Source organism: Dreissena polymorpha, chromosome 1, assembly GCF_020536995.1.
Source record: "Dreissena polymorpha isolate Duluth1 chromosome 1, UMN_Dpol_1.0, whole genome shotgun sequence".
Classification (NCBI taxonomy): domain Eukaryota; kingdom Metazoa; phylum Mollusca; class Bivalvia; order Myida; family Dreissenidae; genus Dreissena; species Dreissena polymorpha.
The window spans coordinates 102,995,659-103,013,090 of record NC_068355.1 but is presented as its reverse complement, the minus strand read 5'-3'; the positions used below and the strand labels follow the sequence as shown (position 1 = coordinate 103,013,090).

Genomic DNA, 17,432 nt, shown 5'->3' with positions numbered 1-17,432 from the left:
ATACTAGGGTTTAAGTCATTGATATATTATGCACAGGGCTTTCCAAATATGCGAATAATCAACGCATTGTCTTTTATCATTAAATACAGAGCTTCTTTCAGGTCAAACAGCATACATTTGATGATATTTTGGATTAAAATAAATGAACATCAGATATGAAGTACCTTTTTTCAATATCTCTTTTCCCAGTCCACCACAGAGGCTCAGTTTCTCATCTGCAGCATTAACAATTGCATCAACATTCAAATCCGTCATATTGCCAAACATAACATGTATGTTCCTCTTCTCGTATGCAATGCATGATGCTATAATAGAACATCCAGGCGGTAGACTGGAAGATGTTGAAGTCATGCTGTATATTCCATAATCCTCATCACCATTGTCTTCATCACTTGATGAGACAATAACGGGGTAGGTACTTTCCACACTGTGCAAAATTCCAAGACCTTTGTCCGTTTTCATAAATTGGGTAATGCCAGGTTTGGAAATCTTATGTTGTTGTTTCTTTACCTTCTGAGCTAACAACTCAAGTTCTTGTCTTACTTTACTTATTCCTTTCTTTGTACCAGATACTTCAATTTGGTTTTCTGCGAACTGAACTCTAACATTTTCACCTTTTGCCAAGTCAGATATGTTTTGATTATGATGCTTGTTCAAAAGCTTATATATGTTTTTAGCAAATGACCACTTGTCACTATATATTGTATTTTTGTCTAGAAAATCATGAATAGTTTCCAAAATTTTGCTAAATATGTCATCTGTACAAACAATGGTAACTTCGTCTAAGGTTTTGTTTACGGTCAGCTTTGCTTGATGTTCTTCGAGAAGTTGCTTTTCCAATGCTGCCCATGCTGCTGACTGCACTGATGATCGACTCTCTTTAGTAAGTTGAACTTTGCCAATAGCTACTGACTTGCTAACAATGTCTACTGCTTTGCTAAGCATTGTGTCATGTTTGCTCATCACAATAAGCTTGCCATTAACAGTTTCCCAAACTGCAATAACTTTGTCATGTTTCAACTTCTTTACAATATATTCTTTGACAGGCCTGCTCATAAACATTGCCATTGTCGCATCTGGGATTTGGGATTCATTTCGGACGAACGTATCTTTTACTTTATACATCTCAATCTGGATTGCGTTGACCTCGGAATAAACACCTTCAATTTCTATTTCATTTTTTGTTGGATGAATGTTAATTTTAACTTCAGGAAACTTCTCTTGCATTTGACTAGGGAATTTATCTGCCAACAGCATTTTAGTTTCGATAGGCTTCAAATTGTTCACTTCTACTTTTCTCCATGACTTTTCCTTCTCTGCAGCATCTTGTATGTCTTTTACAATTTGTTCAACTTTTGTCTTTAGTCCCAAAACGTTTCCTTTTATTCCCACAATATATATTTTGTTTTCTTGCCTTTGTATTAAAATAGCTACGGCTTCAGGATTATCAATAGAAATTTTGCTTAATTCTTCTTGTACTTTTTTCAAAATATCTTGGACAACAAAGACACTTTCGACGTCAAGAGTGTTCATAAAGTCTTGGAAGCTTGCTTTTGCATTGTCATTCCAGTCCTTGGCCAGTTTAACACAGTCTTTTACATCCTCAGACAATGTACAACGTAGTTCAACATCTTCAGTGTCATTTGCTGCAGGCCAGATTATTGTGGCATGGCACATAGATAGCTGCTTTTCAACTGCTACTTTGTTGGCACTGGATCGATGCAGAAATTTTATCTTCTGAATATTTGCCTTCACTGTTAAAGGGTTTGGTTTTTTGAATCGCCGTATGACAGTGTCCCCTTCTGCCTTTCCAATGCATGGGAAGTATCGCCTCACTTCAAGCTGTCTTCCATCAAGCTTCTGGTCTTTTGACAAAACTTTATCTACAACTAAAAAGAGGAGTATCTTGTCTTTCACAGATTTTATAACTCTTCAACCTTAATTGTAAAATGCAATTTACAATATATATGCGCTAAGACTTTCAAAACGATTTTTTATGATCCTCTTTTGAACAATGACCCTTAATAGGGCTCTTAACCTAAGACCTACGGATTGAATGCCTGGAGAACACCCATCATTTTTGGCTTGAAACTTGGTGATTTGAAATTAATTTGTAACTCTATACTTAACGAGGTAAAGCTCCAGACGATGTGTTGATCTTAAATGTTTAATTATTACCTTAACTTTGATCTAATTCCTGCATGGCACATGAGTAAGGAGTGTTACTTCCTCCTAGTACTTCCAAAATCCATTCATGTCCAAGTTTTAATACTTTTGATAAATCTATTCCTATAAATGACATCAAAACTTTGAGCTTGATTGCGAACCTAAACCCTGTGTCTTGAGCACAACATTTTATCTGCCAATGTGTGACCTTTCTGCACATTGTTATTTTAAAGATGCTTAATCTGTACAATAATCAACTTGTTTTGTAAATATTTGCATACTTATCGAAAGTTATACACAAGAGCACCGCCTTGCGGGTGCAGACCGCTCATCTATTTTTCTTTTTAAAGGTGTAGGGACCTATCTCAATTTCAATCACAAAGGAGGGAGGGGTGGAGTGGAGAGGGGTGTATAGTGTGGGGGTGTGGTCATTTATTACATTATCTTCTAAAAATGCCAAAAAAATGCAAAAATAAAATAATAAAAATAAATATTTGTGTTTTTTAACAATGTTTGAAAAAAACAAGAGATGTGTTTGTCAGAAACACAATGCCCCCTATTGCGGCGCTTTTATTTTTTTTAATTTTTTTTTTACCTTTGACCTTGAAGGATGACCTTGACCTTGAACTTCCACCACTCAAAATGTGCAGCTTTATGACAACGCCGCTTTGAAATATTATTTTTTATCTTTGACCTTGAAGGATGACCTTGACCTTGAAGGATGACCTTGACCTTGAACTTCCACCACTTAAAATGTGCAGCTTCATGATAACGCCGCTTTGAAATTATTATTTTTTTGACCTTTGACCTTGAAGGATGACCTTGACCTTGAAGGATGACCTTGACCTTGACCTTCCACCACTCAAAATGTGCAGCTTCATGAGAACGCCGCTTTAAAATTTGAAAAAAAAAGACCTGTGACCTTGAAGAATGACCTTGACCTTGAAGGATGACCTTGACTTTGAACTTTCACCACTAAAAATGTGCAGCTTCATGAGAACGCTGCTTTGAATTTTTTTATTATTTTTTTTTGACCATGAAGGATGACCTTGACCTTTAACTTCCACCACTCAAAATGTGCAGCTTCATGATAACGCCGCTTTGATTTTTTAAAAATTTTGTTTGACATTTGACCTTGAAGGATGACCTTGACCTTGAAGGATGACCTTGACCTTGAACCTACACCACTCAAAATGTGCAGCTTCATGATAATGCCGCTTTGAATCATTTTTTTTTACCTTTGACCTTGAAGAATGACCTTGACCTTGAACTTCCACCACTCAAAATGTGCAGCTTCATGATAATGCCGCTTTGAAATTTTTTATTTGTTTTTTGACCTTTGACCTTGAAGGATGACCTTGAACTTCCGCCACTCAGAATGTGCAGCTTCATGAGAACGCCGCTTTGATTTTTTAAATTTTCTTTGACCTTTGACCTTGAAGGATGACCTTGACCTTGAAGAATGACCTTGACCTTGAACTTCTGCCACTCAAAATGTGCAGCTTCATGAGAACGCCGCTTTGAATTTTTTAATTATTTTTTTTTACCTTGAAGGATGACCTTGACCTTGAACTTCCATCACTCAAAATGTACAGCTTCATGATAACGCCCCTTTGAATTTTTTTTATTTTCTTTGACCTTTGACCTTGAAGGATGACCTTGACCTTGAAGGATGACCTTGACCTTGAACCTACACCACTCAAAATGTGCAGCTTCATGATAACACCGCTTTGAATATTTTTTTTTGACCTTTGACCTTGAAGGATGACCTTGACCTTGAAGAATGACCTTGACCTTGAACTTCCACCACTCAAAATGTGCAGCTTCATGATAATGCCGCTTTGAAATTTTTTATTTGTTTTTTGACCTTTGACCTTGAAGGATGACCTTGAACTTCCACCACTCAAAATGTGCAGCTTCATGAGAACGCCGCTTTGAATTTTTTTTGGACATTGAAGGATGACCTTCACCTTGAGCTATCACCACTCAAAATGTGCAGCTTCATGAGATACCATAAAAACGCAGTCATAAGTCTACCCGGCTCATAAGTCGGGGGGTATACTTTGGTACCAAAATTGGAGATTTTGAGTATGTTAGCTTCATAAGTCGAGTCAGAAATTTTCTGTTTACGAATTTCATAAACGGACGCCATTTTAAATGTACATGAAGTTGCGGTAGTATTCTATACATTGCACTTATACCAAACTCACGTTCAGCAGCACTGTTGTTATTTAAATTCTCCGCAAACTCTATCACACGTATTTTAAATGCATTGTCATAAGCCTGGCGTTTGCGTTTGCCAGGCATTTTCAAAGATTTATCGTAAGTCCAGTTGTGTTTTTGTTTATCTAATTAATAAATGGTTGCACTCAATAATTCACGCTAGTAATTATCCACAAACTATTTTCTGCTTTTAATCCAATGAAACAATATTACCACTGTAATCCAATCTTTGTACTTTTAATCTGACTGTCAAAACAATTGATTAGTGTCTCTGTAAAACGTGTTTCTATAACAATGATTGACATACCCAAGAGACCGCTAACTCCACCTTTTTCTCTGAAACAATTTCAAAGGCGGAGCTATACACGTGCTCAAGCATAATGGGACGATTGCAAGCGAGTTACAAACACGCGATTGGTTAAGCATATCGATTCTCTAAACAAAGGAATCCAATTTTGTCGGCGAGAAAGGTGTTCCTTATGGCTTCTTGACAGGAAACGGCTTTCCTTTGATGACGTCAAACTGTCGATTCACACATATTGCGAATTTTCGCGAGACTTTAAATGAGGTCCTTGATTCTTTGTTTACATGAACAGTAAAAAAACAACACCTGCTTACATGAAGACATTGGATTAAATTATCAAAATAAAAACAAGAGTAATTGCAAACTGTGATTATATTAATTGGTAAGTATCAGTAAAAATACGACGTTTTGTTAGTCGTAAATCAACGATTTTTTTTTATACAACAACAACTATTGCCGCGGGGATCAATCTTCGTCAAATTTCATTATTTTTTTCATGGAATTTTATTATTTTTTTCATGGACCACCTCACAAGTCGATACCGTTTTTTTAATCAAATTTTGGAGGAAAAAAATCTCGACTTATGACTGCGTTTTTACGGTACACATGCATGCCAAATATCAAGTTGCTATCTTCAATATTAAAAAAGTTATGGCCAATGTAAAAGTTTTCGGACGGACAGACGCCATATATTTGACATTTGACCTTGAAGGATGACCTTCACCTTCACCTTTCACCACTCAAAATGTTCAGCTCCATGAGATACACATGCATGCCAAATATCAAGTTGCTATCTTCAATATTGAACAAGTTATGGCCAATGTTAAAGTTTTCAGATGGACAGACACCATAAATTTGACATTTGACCTTGAAGGATGACCTTGACCTTTCACCACTCAAAATGTGCAGCTCCATGAGATACACATGCATGCCAAATATCAAGTTGCTATCTTAAAAAGTTATGGCCAATGTTAAAGTTTTTTTTCGGACGGACAGACAGACTGACTGACATACTGACGGACAGTTCAACTGCTATATGCCACCCTACCGGGAGCATAAAAATTATTTTTTTGGGGTGGGGGGGGGGTATAGTGTGAGGGTGTGGTGGTCATTTATTAGATGATCTATTATTAAAAAAAATAAAATAATGGGGGGGATTGAGGGGGATTCGGGGGGGGGGGGGGGTTTAAGAGTTGTTTTGTCTAAGTATCAATCGAATCTAATCATAAATAAAGAAGTTATGGCAATTTTAGCAAAATTTAATAATTTGACCTTGAGAGTCAAGGTCATTCAAAGGTCAAGGTAAAATTAAACTTGCCAGGTACAGTACCCTCATGATAGCATGAAAGTATTTTAAGTTTAAAAACAATAGCCTTGATACTTTAGAAGTAAAGAGGATCTAAACACAAAATGTAACCATATATTCAAAGTTACTAAGTCAAAAAAGGGCCATAATTCCATAAAAATGACAACCAGAGTTATTCAACTTGTCCTTTACTGTCCCCTTATGATAGTTTGCGAGTGTTCCAAGTATGAAAGCAATATCTATGATATTTTAGGGGTAAAGTGGACCAAAACACAAAACTAAACCAAATTTTCAAGTATAAAGGGCCCATAATTCCGTCAAAATGCCAGTCAGAGTTACATAACTTTTCCTGCACAGTCCCCTTAATACAGTTAGTAAGCGTTGCAAGAATGAAAGCAATAGCTTTGATACTTTAGGAACAAAATAGACCTAAACACAAAACTTAACCAAAATTTTCAATTTTCTAAATATAAAAAGGGCACATAATTCTGTCAAAATGCAAGCCAGAGTTATCTAACTTTGCCTGCACAGTCCCCTCATGATAGTAAGTAAGTGTACCAAGTTTGAATGCAATAGCATAGATACTTTATGAGAATGTATCTAAACGCAAAACTTAACCGGACGCCGACGCCGACGCCAAGGTGATGACAATAGCTCATAGTTTTTTTTCAAAAAATAGATGAGCTAATAAAACATGACAATTGATAAATGATTTTAAGTCATCTCAAAATGAATGAGTGTTTTATTCTGTAAAAACGTCTATTTGTTTACATTTTGCTGATTAACCGATTTCTATCAATGAATGTAGTGGTCTTCTAAGAGTTCTGTGTCTGTGTCAATTACCTCTACAAGAATATTTCCAGAGATAATCTTCAAAGCTTGCATTTAGAATGTAAATAAAGAAAGCCAGAAATGCACAGTAAATTATGGGACGAGGGGTTTTCTCATCGAATATGCGCAAATAAGTGGACAGTTACATTTTACATCACATTTTAACAGACATTACTTAATTAAGTATTGTTTACAAATTATAATGAAATGAAAAATTCCTAGATTAACTTGTCAATGAATCAAAAGATCAATAGCACATTAATCGTAACAGCATTAGAACGTGAAACAGGGATAAACACATGCTATTTTTCAAATCCTTATTTACATAAATTAATAGATTATCACACTTAAAATGTCATATGTATATGTCAGTATGGGGTAGTCCGTAATTGATTATAATAGAGCAGTAATTCTATCAGCTCAATGGGCGCCACCATATTTGAATTACTAGAAAACACTTGAGACAGACATGGAAGGTTGGAGAAAAAACTCCAGCGTTATTTTGAATTCCACATTATTACGGAGTGCGTAATAATGGATTTACAATGTAATGCCTTTAATTCCTTTAGATTACATAGGTATTATTCACTTGTTCAAACTATTTTGTAATCAAATCACCTACAGCCTACGCAGCTGACATTTTGAACAACTATGATCGAGAATCATTCTATAAAACTCCTGTTAAGTTTCTCGAACATTTGTCAACAGATAGTGAGATATCTTGGGAATAGAATTGTTGACAAGAGATTGCAAATGACACTGGACAGCTACCCTACAATGTTGTTAAAACACTCTCAAAACTTTGTACACAAGTTTAGTAAAATGTATTCAAAATAAATTGGGCCTTTTGTAACATGTTATTTTTATTTTACCTCTGGACAGAAATTAAGAATTTAAACATGTTTGATTGAAATTATAATATTCATAGTACCTTTATAGTCAGCAAAGTAGACCAGACAGTAGTTCTGAGTGGAAAACATTTCCATCTTGTCCACTTGCCCACCATTGCTTCTTTTTTCATTCTCAAAATACAGGGACACCATGTCCACAGTGGCTGTGTCACTGATGTTTGAGACCAGCACACAATTAGAAATGGGCACTTGACTGACCCGCAAATGAGAACCTTCTAGGGCTTTCAATCTACATGCCTCTTCCAATTTTGCAAAGTCTGCAGAAAATCAAACACATGAATAATAAAAAAATATGCCTCAGTTTAAAAACATCTTTTATAACTGGAGTTTTCATAAAAACTAATACACAGTACATAATAAAGATAGCATGAAAGTAAAATGTTAAAACTCATGTTACTATATTTCAGAACTAGTTTTTGGATGCACTTGACCAAGATTCACACTCAGCCTTGGTATTGTCCACGTAAACATTCTGACCAAGCTTCATCAAGATTGAAGGTAAAATGTAGCCTCTAGAGTGGTAACATGGTTTTTATAAGATTTGACATGGTGAACTAAACTGGGGCCTAGAAAATATCAAGATAAAACATTATATTTCATAACAATTGAATCAAACATATGGCGTCTAGAGTGGTACCAATTTTTTTTCACTTTTGACCTGGTAATCTACATTGTGAAACCACATGACCAGTTGCAAAATCACCTAGATCTTATCAAGATAAACATTCCAACCCAGTTTCATTTAGATTGAGTCACAAATGTGGCCCCATGAGTTGTAACAAGGTGTTTTATTTTTAAAGATATAACTTGGTGACCGTGTTTGGACGCACATGACCCAGATTAGAACTCAACCTAGAAAGTGTTTCAATAAACATTTTGACGAAGTTCATCAAGATTGAGTCACACATGTGGCCTCTAGAAGGATCACAAGGTTTTTTTTAAGATTTTACTTTGCAACCTAGTTGTAGGATTCACATGACCAAGATTTGAACAGTCCTAAATATTGTCCAGATAAGCATTATGGCAAAATTTCATCAAGATTGGACAACAAATGTGGCCTCTACAGTGGTTAACAACCTATAAGTAGATGACAAACATTGCACACCGAACATTGCACACCGGATACCAGACACCACAGGATGATGGACATCAAGTAGGGTTATCACAATAGCTCACCATGAGCACAAAAGGTGACCAAAAAATGTTTTTTAAGTTTAAAATCTGTAGTGGTTACAGCGGTATATGTAAACTTAACCTTGAAAAAGTATCATTTCAAACAAGATGTGTTTGTGAAACACAATGTCCCCCTATATGATGTTTGACCTTGAAGGATGACCTTGACCTTGTGAAGGATGACCTTGACCTTGTGAAGGATGACCTTGACCTTGACCTTTCACCACTCAAAATGTGCAGCTCCATGAGATACACATGCATGCAAAATATCAAGTTGCTATCTTCAATATTGCAAAAGTATTCATAAAATAAGTGATTTGGCCACATATATTTGACCTCTGACCTTGAAGGATGACCTTGACCTTTCACCACTCAAAATGTGCAGCTCCATGAGATGCACATGCGTGCCAAATATCAAGTTGCTATCTTCAATATTGCAAAAGTATTTATAAAATAAGCGATTTGGGCCACATATATTTGACCTCTGACCTTGAAGGATGACCTTGACCTTGACCTTTCACCACTCAAAATGTGCAGCTCCATGAGATACACATGCATGCCAAATATCAAGTTGCTATCTTAAATATTGCAAAAGTATTCATAAAATGAGTGATTTTGGCCACATATATTTGACCTCTGACCTTGAAGGATGACCTTGACCTTGAACTTTCACCACTCAAAATGTGCAGCTTCATGAGATACACATGCATGCTAAATATGAAGTTGCTATCTTCAATATAACAAAAGTTATTGCAAAATGTTAAAGTTGGCGCAAACAGACCAACAGACCAACAGACAGACCAACAGACAGACAGACAGGGCAAAAACAATATGTCCCCCACTACTATAGTGGGGGACATAAAAAGGTGCTTCATTCAACAACAACCTTAATACACATGTGCAGTTTCAAATTAAAATTGGTCAGTACAGAAGTCTAGTAGATACAGAGATAATTATGTACTTGTTGCTTGCAAAACATGACATACTACATTCCAATGTTTTAAATATGACAGAAGTTTCAATACAATACTGGGATAGCTTTAGAGATATGGAGTTGTTGCATACTATCCTTAATTTGACTGCAGTACAAATGGAGACATTATTTTGATAAATTGCATGTCAGATTTCCAAAGACCAGTTATGGGTCTCGGACAGTTACCATATGTAATATCCTTCAAGACATGTGTGAAGTTTTCATTGAAAATCTGAAGTAATTATGGAAACATTGACTTTATGCACCTAAACCTTACTCCCACTATTTGATGATTAGTCAAACTAATACAATCCACTAAAAATGTAAACCTTACTATCTAGTCATATCTGAAACTCTGAAAAACTTTTGAAAAAGTTGGCTAGATTAAATGGGCATCAAACTGTAACAAGATACTGTCGGAGACGGGTGATGCTCCCCACAGGGTTTTTTTTGTCACAATTTTGCACTCTATATTCAGATAAAAGGAAACGTCTTTAGGGCACAGTAGTTGGGGGGACAAGAATTTCTTTATAGAAAATTTCAAAGGGCCATAACTCTGTGAAAAATCATTGGACCAGAACGCGCTGATGATATGCACATCTCCTCTTGGTAGTGAAGCTTCCCATAAAGTTTCATTGAATTCCGGTCATCAATAGTTGCTGAGAAATAGCCCGGACAAGAATTGCACTATATGTACAGTTAATGGAAAATTTCAAAGGGCCATAACTCTGTGAAAAATTATCCGACCAGAAGCTTCCCATAAAGTTTCATTGAATTCCTGTCATTAATAACTGAGAATTAGCCCGGACAAAAATTGTGCACGGACGGACGGACAGACGAAGCGGCGACTATATGCTCCCCCCAAAATTTTTTGGGGGAGCATAAAAATAAAACCATGGGCCCTATTTTATCAAAGTTCTTTTGGCAACGTTAAGTTACAACTGAATTGTGCATGTTCAAAAATGTATGTTTATGATTAATATGATCCTAAAATGAAGGGTATATTAAAAATGCAACCTTAATGAAAACAATTATTGGACTAAATTAATAATATATTTATGCTTCTACCAGAAATACACGATAACATAAATATAAATATGCCATACAGTGATTAGTAGGGGAGGGGGGCTCCTCATGAGGAGGTCTTACACTAAAAGGAATTACCTATGTCCTCATTGACTGTAACCAAAACAACATCCTCCTGCTCAGCATGATAGGTCATGGAACCTTCTACAAGAGTAATTCCCACTCTAGCCTCCAAGTACAGATCAAGGACGTTGAATGTTATCTTCTGATTCAGTCCTTTGATAAGCAGCTTGTTCGGGTAGCAGGGTGGGGGAACTGGAGGGGTGTACAGTGACACAACCAGCTCTTGGCCATCCAGCTTATGTTGCCTCTTTGCCACAGCTTGTGCAACTGTTTAAGAGCAAAAACAATAGATTGTGAAGCTTACAAATACATGTAACATCTTGCCTGGAAGACAATTAGCTTGTGGAGGAAAATGGACAACCCACTTCATGATTTATCGATGGCTAATTGGTCGACCAATATTTAGATAAGAGTTTCATTTACTGGTCCAAAGATTATTATTTTCTTTCCATGGAAAATAAATCCTTGCAGAAGTAAGAAAAAAAATTGATAAAATTGTCCTTAAGATACATGCTATGTTTTAATATACCGATAACATTCAATACAAAGAATAGCTATATACCCAGCCATGATCCTATCAACCTTCAAGTAATAAATTGACTGTGGTTTATGTCTGCCATGATGGGGGTATGCGTATACCAGAGCTTACCAGGTACCCAAAAGTGAGGTTAGTTGGAACTTACTTCCAAATTGGATTTGTTTTCTTGTTTTCTGTTAAGGAGTAGCAAATTTTGACCCATTAAGCCACTTTATATTTTTATTTCTTTTAAATTATTACGCCCTTTTGGTTTTACAGTGTTTTTGCTTTCCTCAGTTTTTTGTTTCAAGATCGAAGACATCAGCATAAAAAAGTTATTGAAGGAAAACTGTCCACAAATCTGTTGTCTACAAATGAGACATTACAGAAATTGGATGTACAAATATCATTCTCTCATAAAATACAGAATATTGACTCACCTATACAATAAAATATAACTAAAACAAGGGCTGTTTGTAAAACATGCATGCCCCACATACGGGCTGTCCATTGTAGTGGCAGCCATTGTGTGAATACGCTTTTTGTCACTGTGACCTTGACCTTTGACCTAGTGACCTGAAAATCAATAGGGATCAACTGCCAGTCATGATCAATGTACCTTGAAGTGTCATGATCCTAGGCAAAAGCGTTCTTGAGTTATCATCCGGAAACAATTTTACTGTTTCGGGTCACCGTGACCTTGACCTTTGACCTAGTGACCTGAAAATCAATATGGGTCATCTGCGAGTCATGATCAATTAACCTATGAAGTTTCATGATCCTAGGCATATGCATTCTTGAGTTATCATCCGAAAACCATTTTACAATTTTGGGTCACCGTGACCTTGACCTTTGACCTAGAGACATCAAAATCAATAGGGGTCATCTGGGAGTCATGATTAATCTACCTATGAAGTTTCATGATCCTAGGAGTATGCGGTCTTGAGTTTTCATCCGAAAATCATTTTACTATTTCGGGTCACCGTGACCTTGTGACCTTAAAATCAATAGGGATAATCTGCGAGTCATGATCAATCCACCAATGAAGTTTCATGATCCTTGGCGTATGCGTTCTTGGGTTATCATCCGAAAACCATTTTAGTATTTTGGGTCATCGTGACCTTGACCTTTGACCTAGTGACCTCAAAATCAATAGAGGTCATCTGCGAGTCATGATCTATCAAACGATGAAGTTTCATGATCCTAGGCGTATGCGTTCTTGAGTTATCATCCGGAAACCATTTTACTATTTCGGGTCACCGTGACCTTGACCTTTGACCCAGTGACCTCAAAATCAATATGGGTCATCTGCAAGTCATGATCAATCTACCTATGCAGTTTAATGATCCTAGGCAAATTCATTCTTGAGTTATCATCTGGAAACCATTTTACTATTTCGGATCACTGTGACCTTGACCTTTGACCTAGTGACCTCAAAATCAATAGGGGTCATCTGCGAGTCATGATCAATGTACCTATGAAGTTTCATGATCCTAGGCCCAAGCGTTCTTGAGTTATCATCCGGAAACCACTTGGTGGACGGACCGACAGACCGACATGTGCAAAGCAATATACCCCCTCTTCTTCGAAGGGGGGCATAATTATGATTATTTCATCCCCCCCCCCCCCCACATTACGACTGGTAATTATTTTGTATGATTGTGTCTGCAATGCATACAGTTTAAATTCAAATTTCCAATACAACAAGCAAAACAAAAGCATCTTTTTATGGAGAAATGAGTTTTTTTTCTATTCCAATACAAGGCTGAACTACAGAATGTCAAAACTTAATATTTGTATCAGGATTCAATTTCTAAACTTTAATACATTGGCCGTCCTAAATGGTGATGAATTTTAACATTAGTAAGAAAGAGTCCTTATTACAAGAAGTCGGTAAACATATACAGATCTTGTTTGGAAGGAGTATTAAGCAATCTGCAAGTAAAGAGTTATTTTGCATAGTCATTTTCGTGACCTACAATACTGTCAACAATTTTGACAAGATTGGTCAGTGTGTTGAAATAAGTGTTGTAAAATTCATATATTCTAAAATAAACAATTAAAATGTTATATTTAAATCACTGGAATGCAGTCTTAACCTCTTCATGGTAAAAATGATGTTTAAATAAACTTTTGAATTGTTTCTGTTTAATTTATTTATTGGAAACAAGATAGATCCAAGGCTGGGAAAGTGTTAAACCAAGGGGCGTGACTTAAAAAACTTGGTAGAATACTACAATACAATATTACATGACAAAGATCATACCTCTTGGTCTTGTTGTTTGGAGAAAATGTTTTAACCATTTTGCAATATTAGTCTATATAAATCATGTGACCCCTGGGGCATGGCCATTTTTTGACCCCAGAGGCATGACTTAAACAAATTAAGTAGAGGACCACTAGACAATATTACAAAGCAGATATAAGAGCCCTGGCCCTTGTGGTTTAAGAGAAGATTTTTGAAGTTTTCATTTTTAATTAAGCTTTTGTCTTAGTGACCTTCATATGCAATGGACCAGAAGTATTTGACAAAATTTGAAAAAGGGTTACCCAAGAAATATGCCAGTAAAGTTACATTCAAATTTGACATGGGGTAAAGGATAAGTAGTGCAAAGAAAAAGTTAACGCATGTACCTCATGCATGCACTGATCGTGTATGCACATCATGGTATCCTTAAAGCTCCCAATGAGCACCATGTGCTAAGGTGAGCTTAAAATACTTCAATATGTACAGCAGATAGTGTGGACACAAATATTGAAAAAAAGAGTCTAAGACTTTGAACACTGTACCTTTCAAATATGAATTTAACCTAGAGCTTGCATGAAAGGCTATGCATTTCTCAAACCATCTCAAAAACCTTAACCTTTGAGTAATGTTTTATGGAAATCCTTCCAATGGCAAAGAAGATATGGTACAAACACAAAAGGAGGGTGAATACTTAACCAAGCGTGACATAGACTTTGGAGATGGCATTACTGACTTATGTCTTCTGCACATTACCTCCATGACCTTGACATTTAAGACCATTTTTTTTAAATCCTTCAAGGGGTATAGCAAATATTCAAAGGACACACAATTGTTATGAAATGAAAGACAAAAGGAATTCCAATACCCCCCCCCCCCCCCTCCCTTTGAGATTTGCAGTGAGTAATTAGTAAAGCTTCACACCTGACTCATCCTTGAACTTAATATACATAACATCGTCATCTTCCTCATCTGTAAATCGACTTTCAATATCACCACCATCAGCCTTCTTCTTGTTCTCGAAATACCACTGAACTGAGTCTCGACTGGACACCTTGCGGACTCCTCGTATTTTTACAGTCTTTAATGGCTGGGATTCTGGTTCCACATGTTCATCTTCTTTATTACTTTTATATACTGTGTTAGATCCTTCATTCATCGGTTCAGAGGATACCTTTGTAGACCTACTTGGTTTGAATAGTTCCACTTTAACTTTATTCTTCATAATGCAGTGGTCATCTCTTTCTACAACTCTTTTGGCAGCTGAAACAAAACTAAAATTTACAAAGCAGTAACAACAAGAGCACCGCATAACGTCTGCGGGTGCAGTTTTGAATAAATGAAAGTTTGTCAGATTTTTTTTTTTTTAGGTCACAGTGACCTTCACCTTTGACCTAGTGACCCAAAAATGGGTGTGGCGTGTAGAACTCATCAAGGTACATCTACATAAGAAGTTTCAAAGTTGTAGGTGGAAGCACTTTGATTTCAGAGCCAATGTTAAGGTTTATGTTAAAGTTTTATATTAGAGGTAACAGTGACCTTGACCTTTGACCTAGTGACCCAAAAATGGGTGTGGTGTGAAGAAATCATCAAGTTGCATCTACATATGAAGTTTCAAAGTTGTAGGTGGAAGCACTTTGATTTCAGAGCCAATGTTAAAGTTTTATATTAGAGGTCACAGTGACCTTGACCTTTGACCTAGTGACCCAAAAATGGGTGTCATGTGTAGAACTCATCAAGGTGCATCTACATATAAAGTTTCAAAGTTGTAGGTGGAAGCACTTTGATTTGAGAGCCAATGTTCAAAAGGTTAACAAAATGTTAAGGTTTGGGACACAACACGACAAGCTGGCTATGACAATACCTCGGGTTTTCTCCGAAAACAACCGAGCTAAAAATTATATATCTTCAAGTTAATGAATATAACACTGATACTTCTTTGGCATTGAACAACATCAGGGCAAACTAGCAACATTTTATGTAAGGCTTTCACAAGAAACTGAGCCACCATCTATTTCATGACAGCAATACAGCTTCTGGTAGAGGCTTATATTGCAAACCCTGAAAATTGACCTATTGATGTCATCTTGATCATTAAATAAATTGTTCTCAGGGGCATAATTTGAACTTTCCATGTACAGAATCACTTCGTCCTCAAGTGAGCTAAAATGACATTTTAGATCTTCTGTTTACTTGTCTTCTTTTTTTAAATATATTTGAGCTATTAAGACTTCCATAAGCAGATCGGAATGATTTAAAGAAATATGAAGTACAGCCACCCAATTCCAATCAGGTTTCAACCAATCTGCCAAGGGGCTTAAAGGGATCGTTATTGGTGGTTGACGGTCCCTTTAAGAATAGTCATTTAAATGAATAGTGGACTTCATACACACAGAAATCAATGGGAAACACAAAAAATGTTTTGTTTTGCTGTTACTGCTAAAAAATGTACCAGAGTCATTCATTTAAAAAGTTTTATTATATTACCATATTCTTCTTTATATGTTATATAAAAAGCTTTTTCTGATGGTCGAAAGCTGATTTCTTGAATATCACCTCCGCCTGACTTCTTTTCATTTTCAAAATACATCTCAAATGCATCTTCATTTTCCTCTTTCATGAACCCCTCTGGTCCATGGACGATGATTGTACACAACTTCTTTGGCACATAGATTTGCACAGAAACCTCCTTCTTCTTTATTGTAATTGGAAGATTATCGAGCACAGTTTTCACGTCTGAAATGAACATGTTAATATTATCAATAGATTTTAAGCAGTGTGATTTAATAACAAGAGGGCCAAGAAGTATCATTGACACTTGTCTTTATAACATCAAAAAGATGCATAGGAATTCTATTTAGCATGCTGTATTTGATTTAAATTAAGCATGTACAGTAAATCATGATGATGTGTAGCCATGTTTTTAAAGAACATAAAATATCATTATTCTTTTAATTTGGTGAAGGGTCACCCATGGAAAATTCTGTTAATTTATTTAGAAATCCACACAGCAGTTTTACACTTCACAATTAGTTTTTATATAGCAGTATAAGAACAACTGCCTTGCCATGCTTTTCAACAAAACAAAATAATTTTACAAAATTTGGAAATGTCACCCAATGACACGACAAATCATTTTTAAATAAACAAGATTTTAAACTAGTCAATACTGCAATAAGAAGAAAATTTCTCCACTTACTGGACGCTAAATTAAAATCAAATTATTTGAAAGAATCTGGTATAGTGTCACAAAAGGAACCTTTGTGTTATTTTTTTTTTTAACATTCCATGGCAATCACAATTTTCTATATATTCAAATGATGTATTTAAACAAAAGCTCACCGCAACCAATTCATGCTCAGGTAAGCTAAAAATAGTTAAATATTTATCCCAGAAACATTTCAGCTGAGTTTGTTTCCCCTGTGCATTAATAGAAAAAACTATTATATTTCAAAAGAGTTATCTTCAATCACAAAAAATAATACTTCAACTGGTTATCCTAAAGAAGTTGAGAAATTGCAGCCTTATGCTAAAACAAGATGGCCATAGGTTACTCACTGAGTTATTATGAAGACTTCGATTCCAATGCAGCTACATAATGTTTGATATTAAATGATGATACACATATGAATTT

At 35.9% G+C, this 17,432-nt stretch overlaps 1 protein-coding gene across 5 annotated transcripts in view; it reads right to left on the bottom strand.

The window, feature by feature from the left end:
- Window positions 1-17,432, bottom strand: part of LOC127865156 (protein mono-ADP-ribosyltransferase PARP14-like) — a 245,098-nt gene that overhangs the window by 209,047 nt on the left and 18,619 nt on the right. For all 5 annotated transcript variants that reach the window (XM_052405047.1, XM_052405045.1, XM_052405049.1 and 2 more), the window contains exons 8-12: window positions 16,286-16,534; window positions 14,723-15,061; window positions 11,052-11,303; window positions 7,762-7,998; window positions 165-1,889 (exon numbers count right to left, since the gene is read on the bottom strand). In XM_052405047.1, the coding sequence (XP_052261007.1) occupies window positions 165-1,889; window positions 7,762-7,998; window positions 11,052-11,303; window positions 14,723-15,061; window positions 16,286-16,534 (2,802 nt within the window). The remainder of the gene's footprint in view (window positions 1-164; window positions 1,890-7,761; window positions 7,999-11,051; window positions 11,304-14,722; window positions 15,062-16,285; window positions 16,535-17,432) is intronic.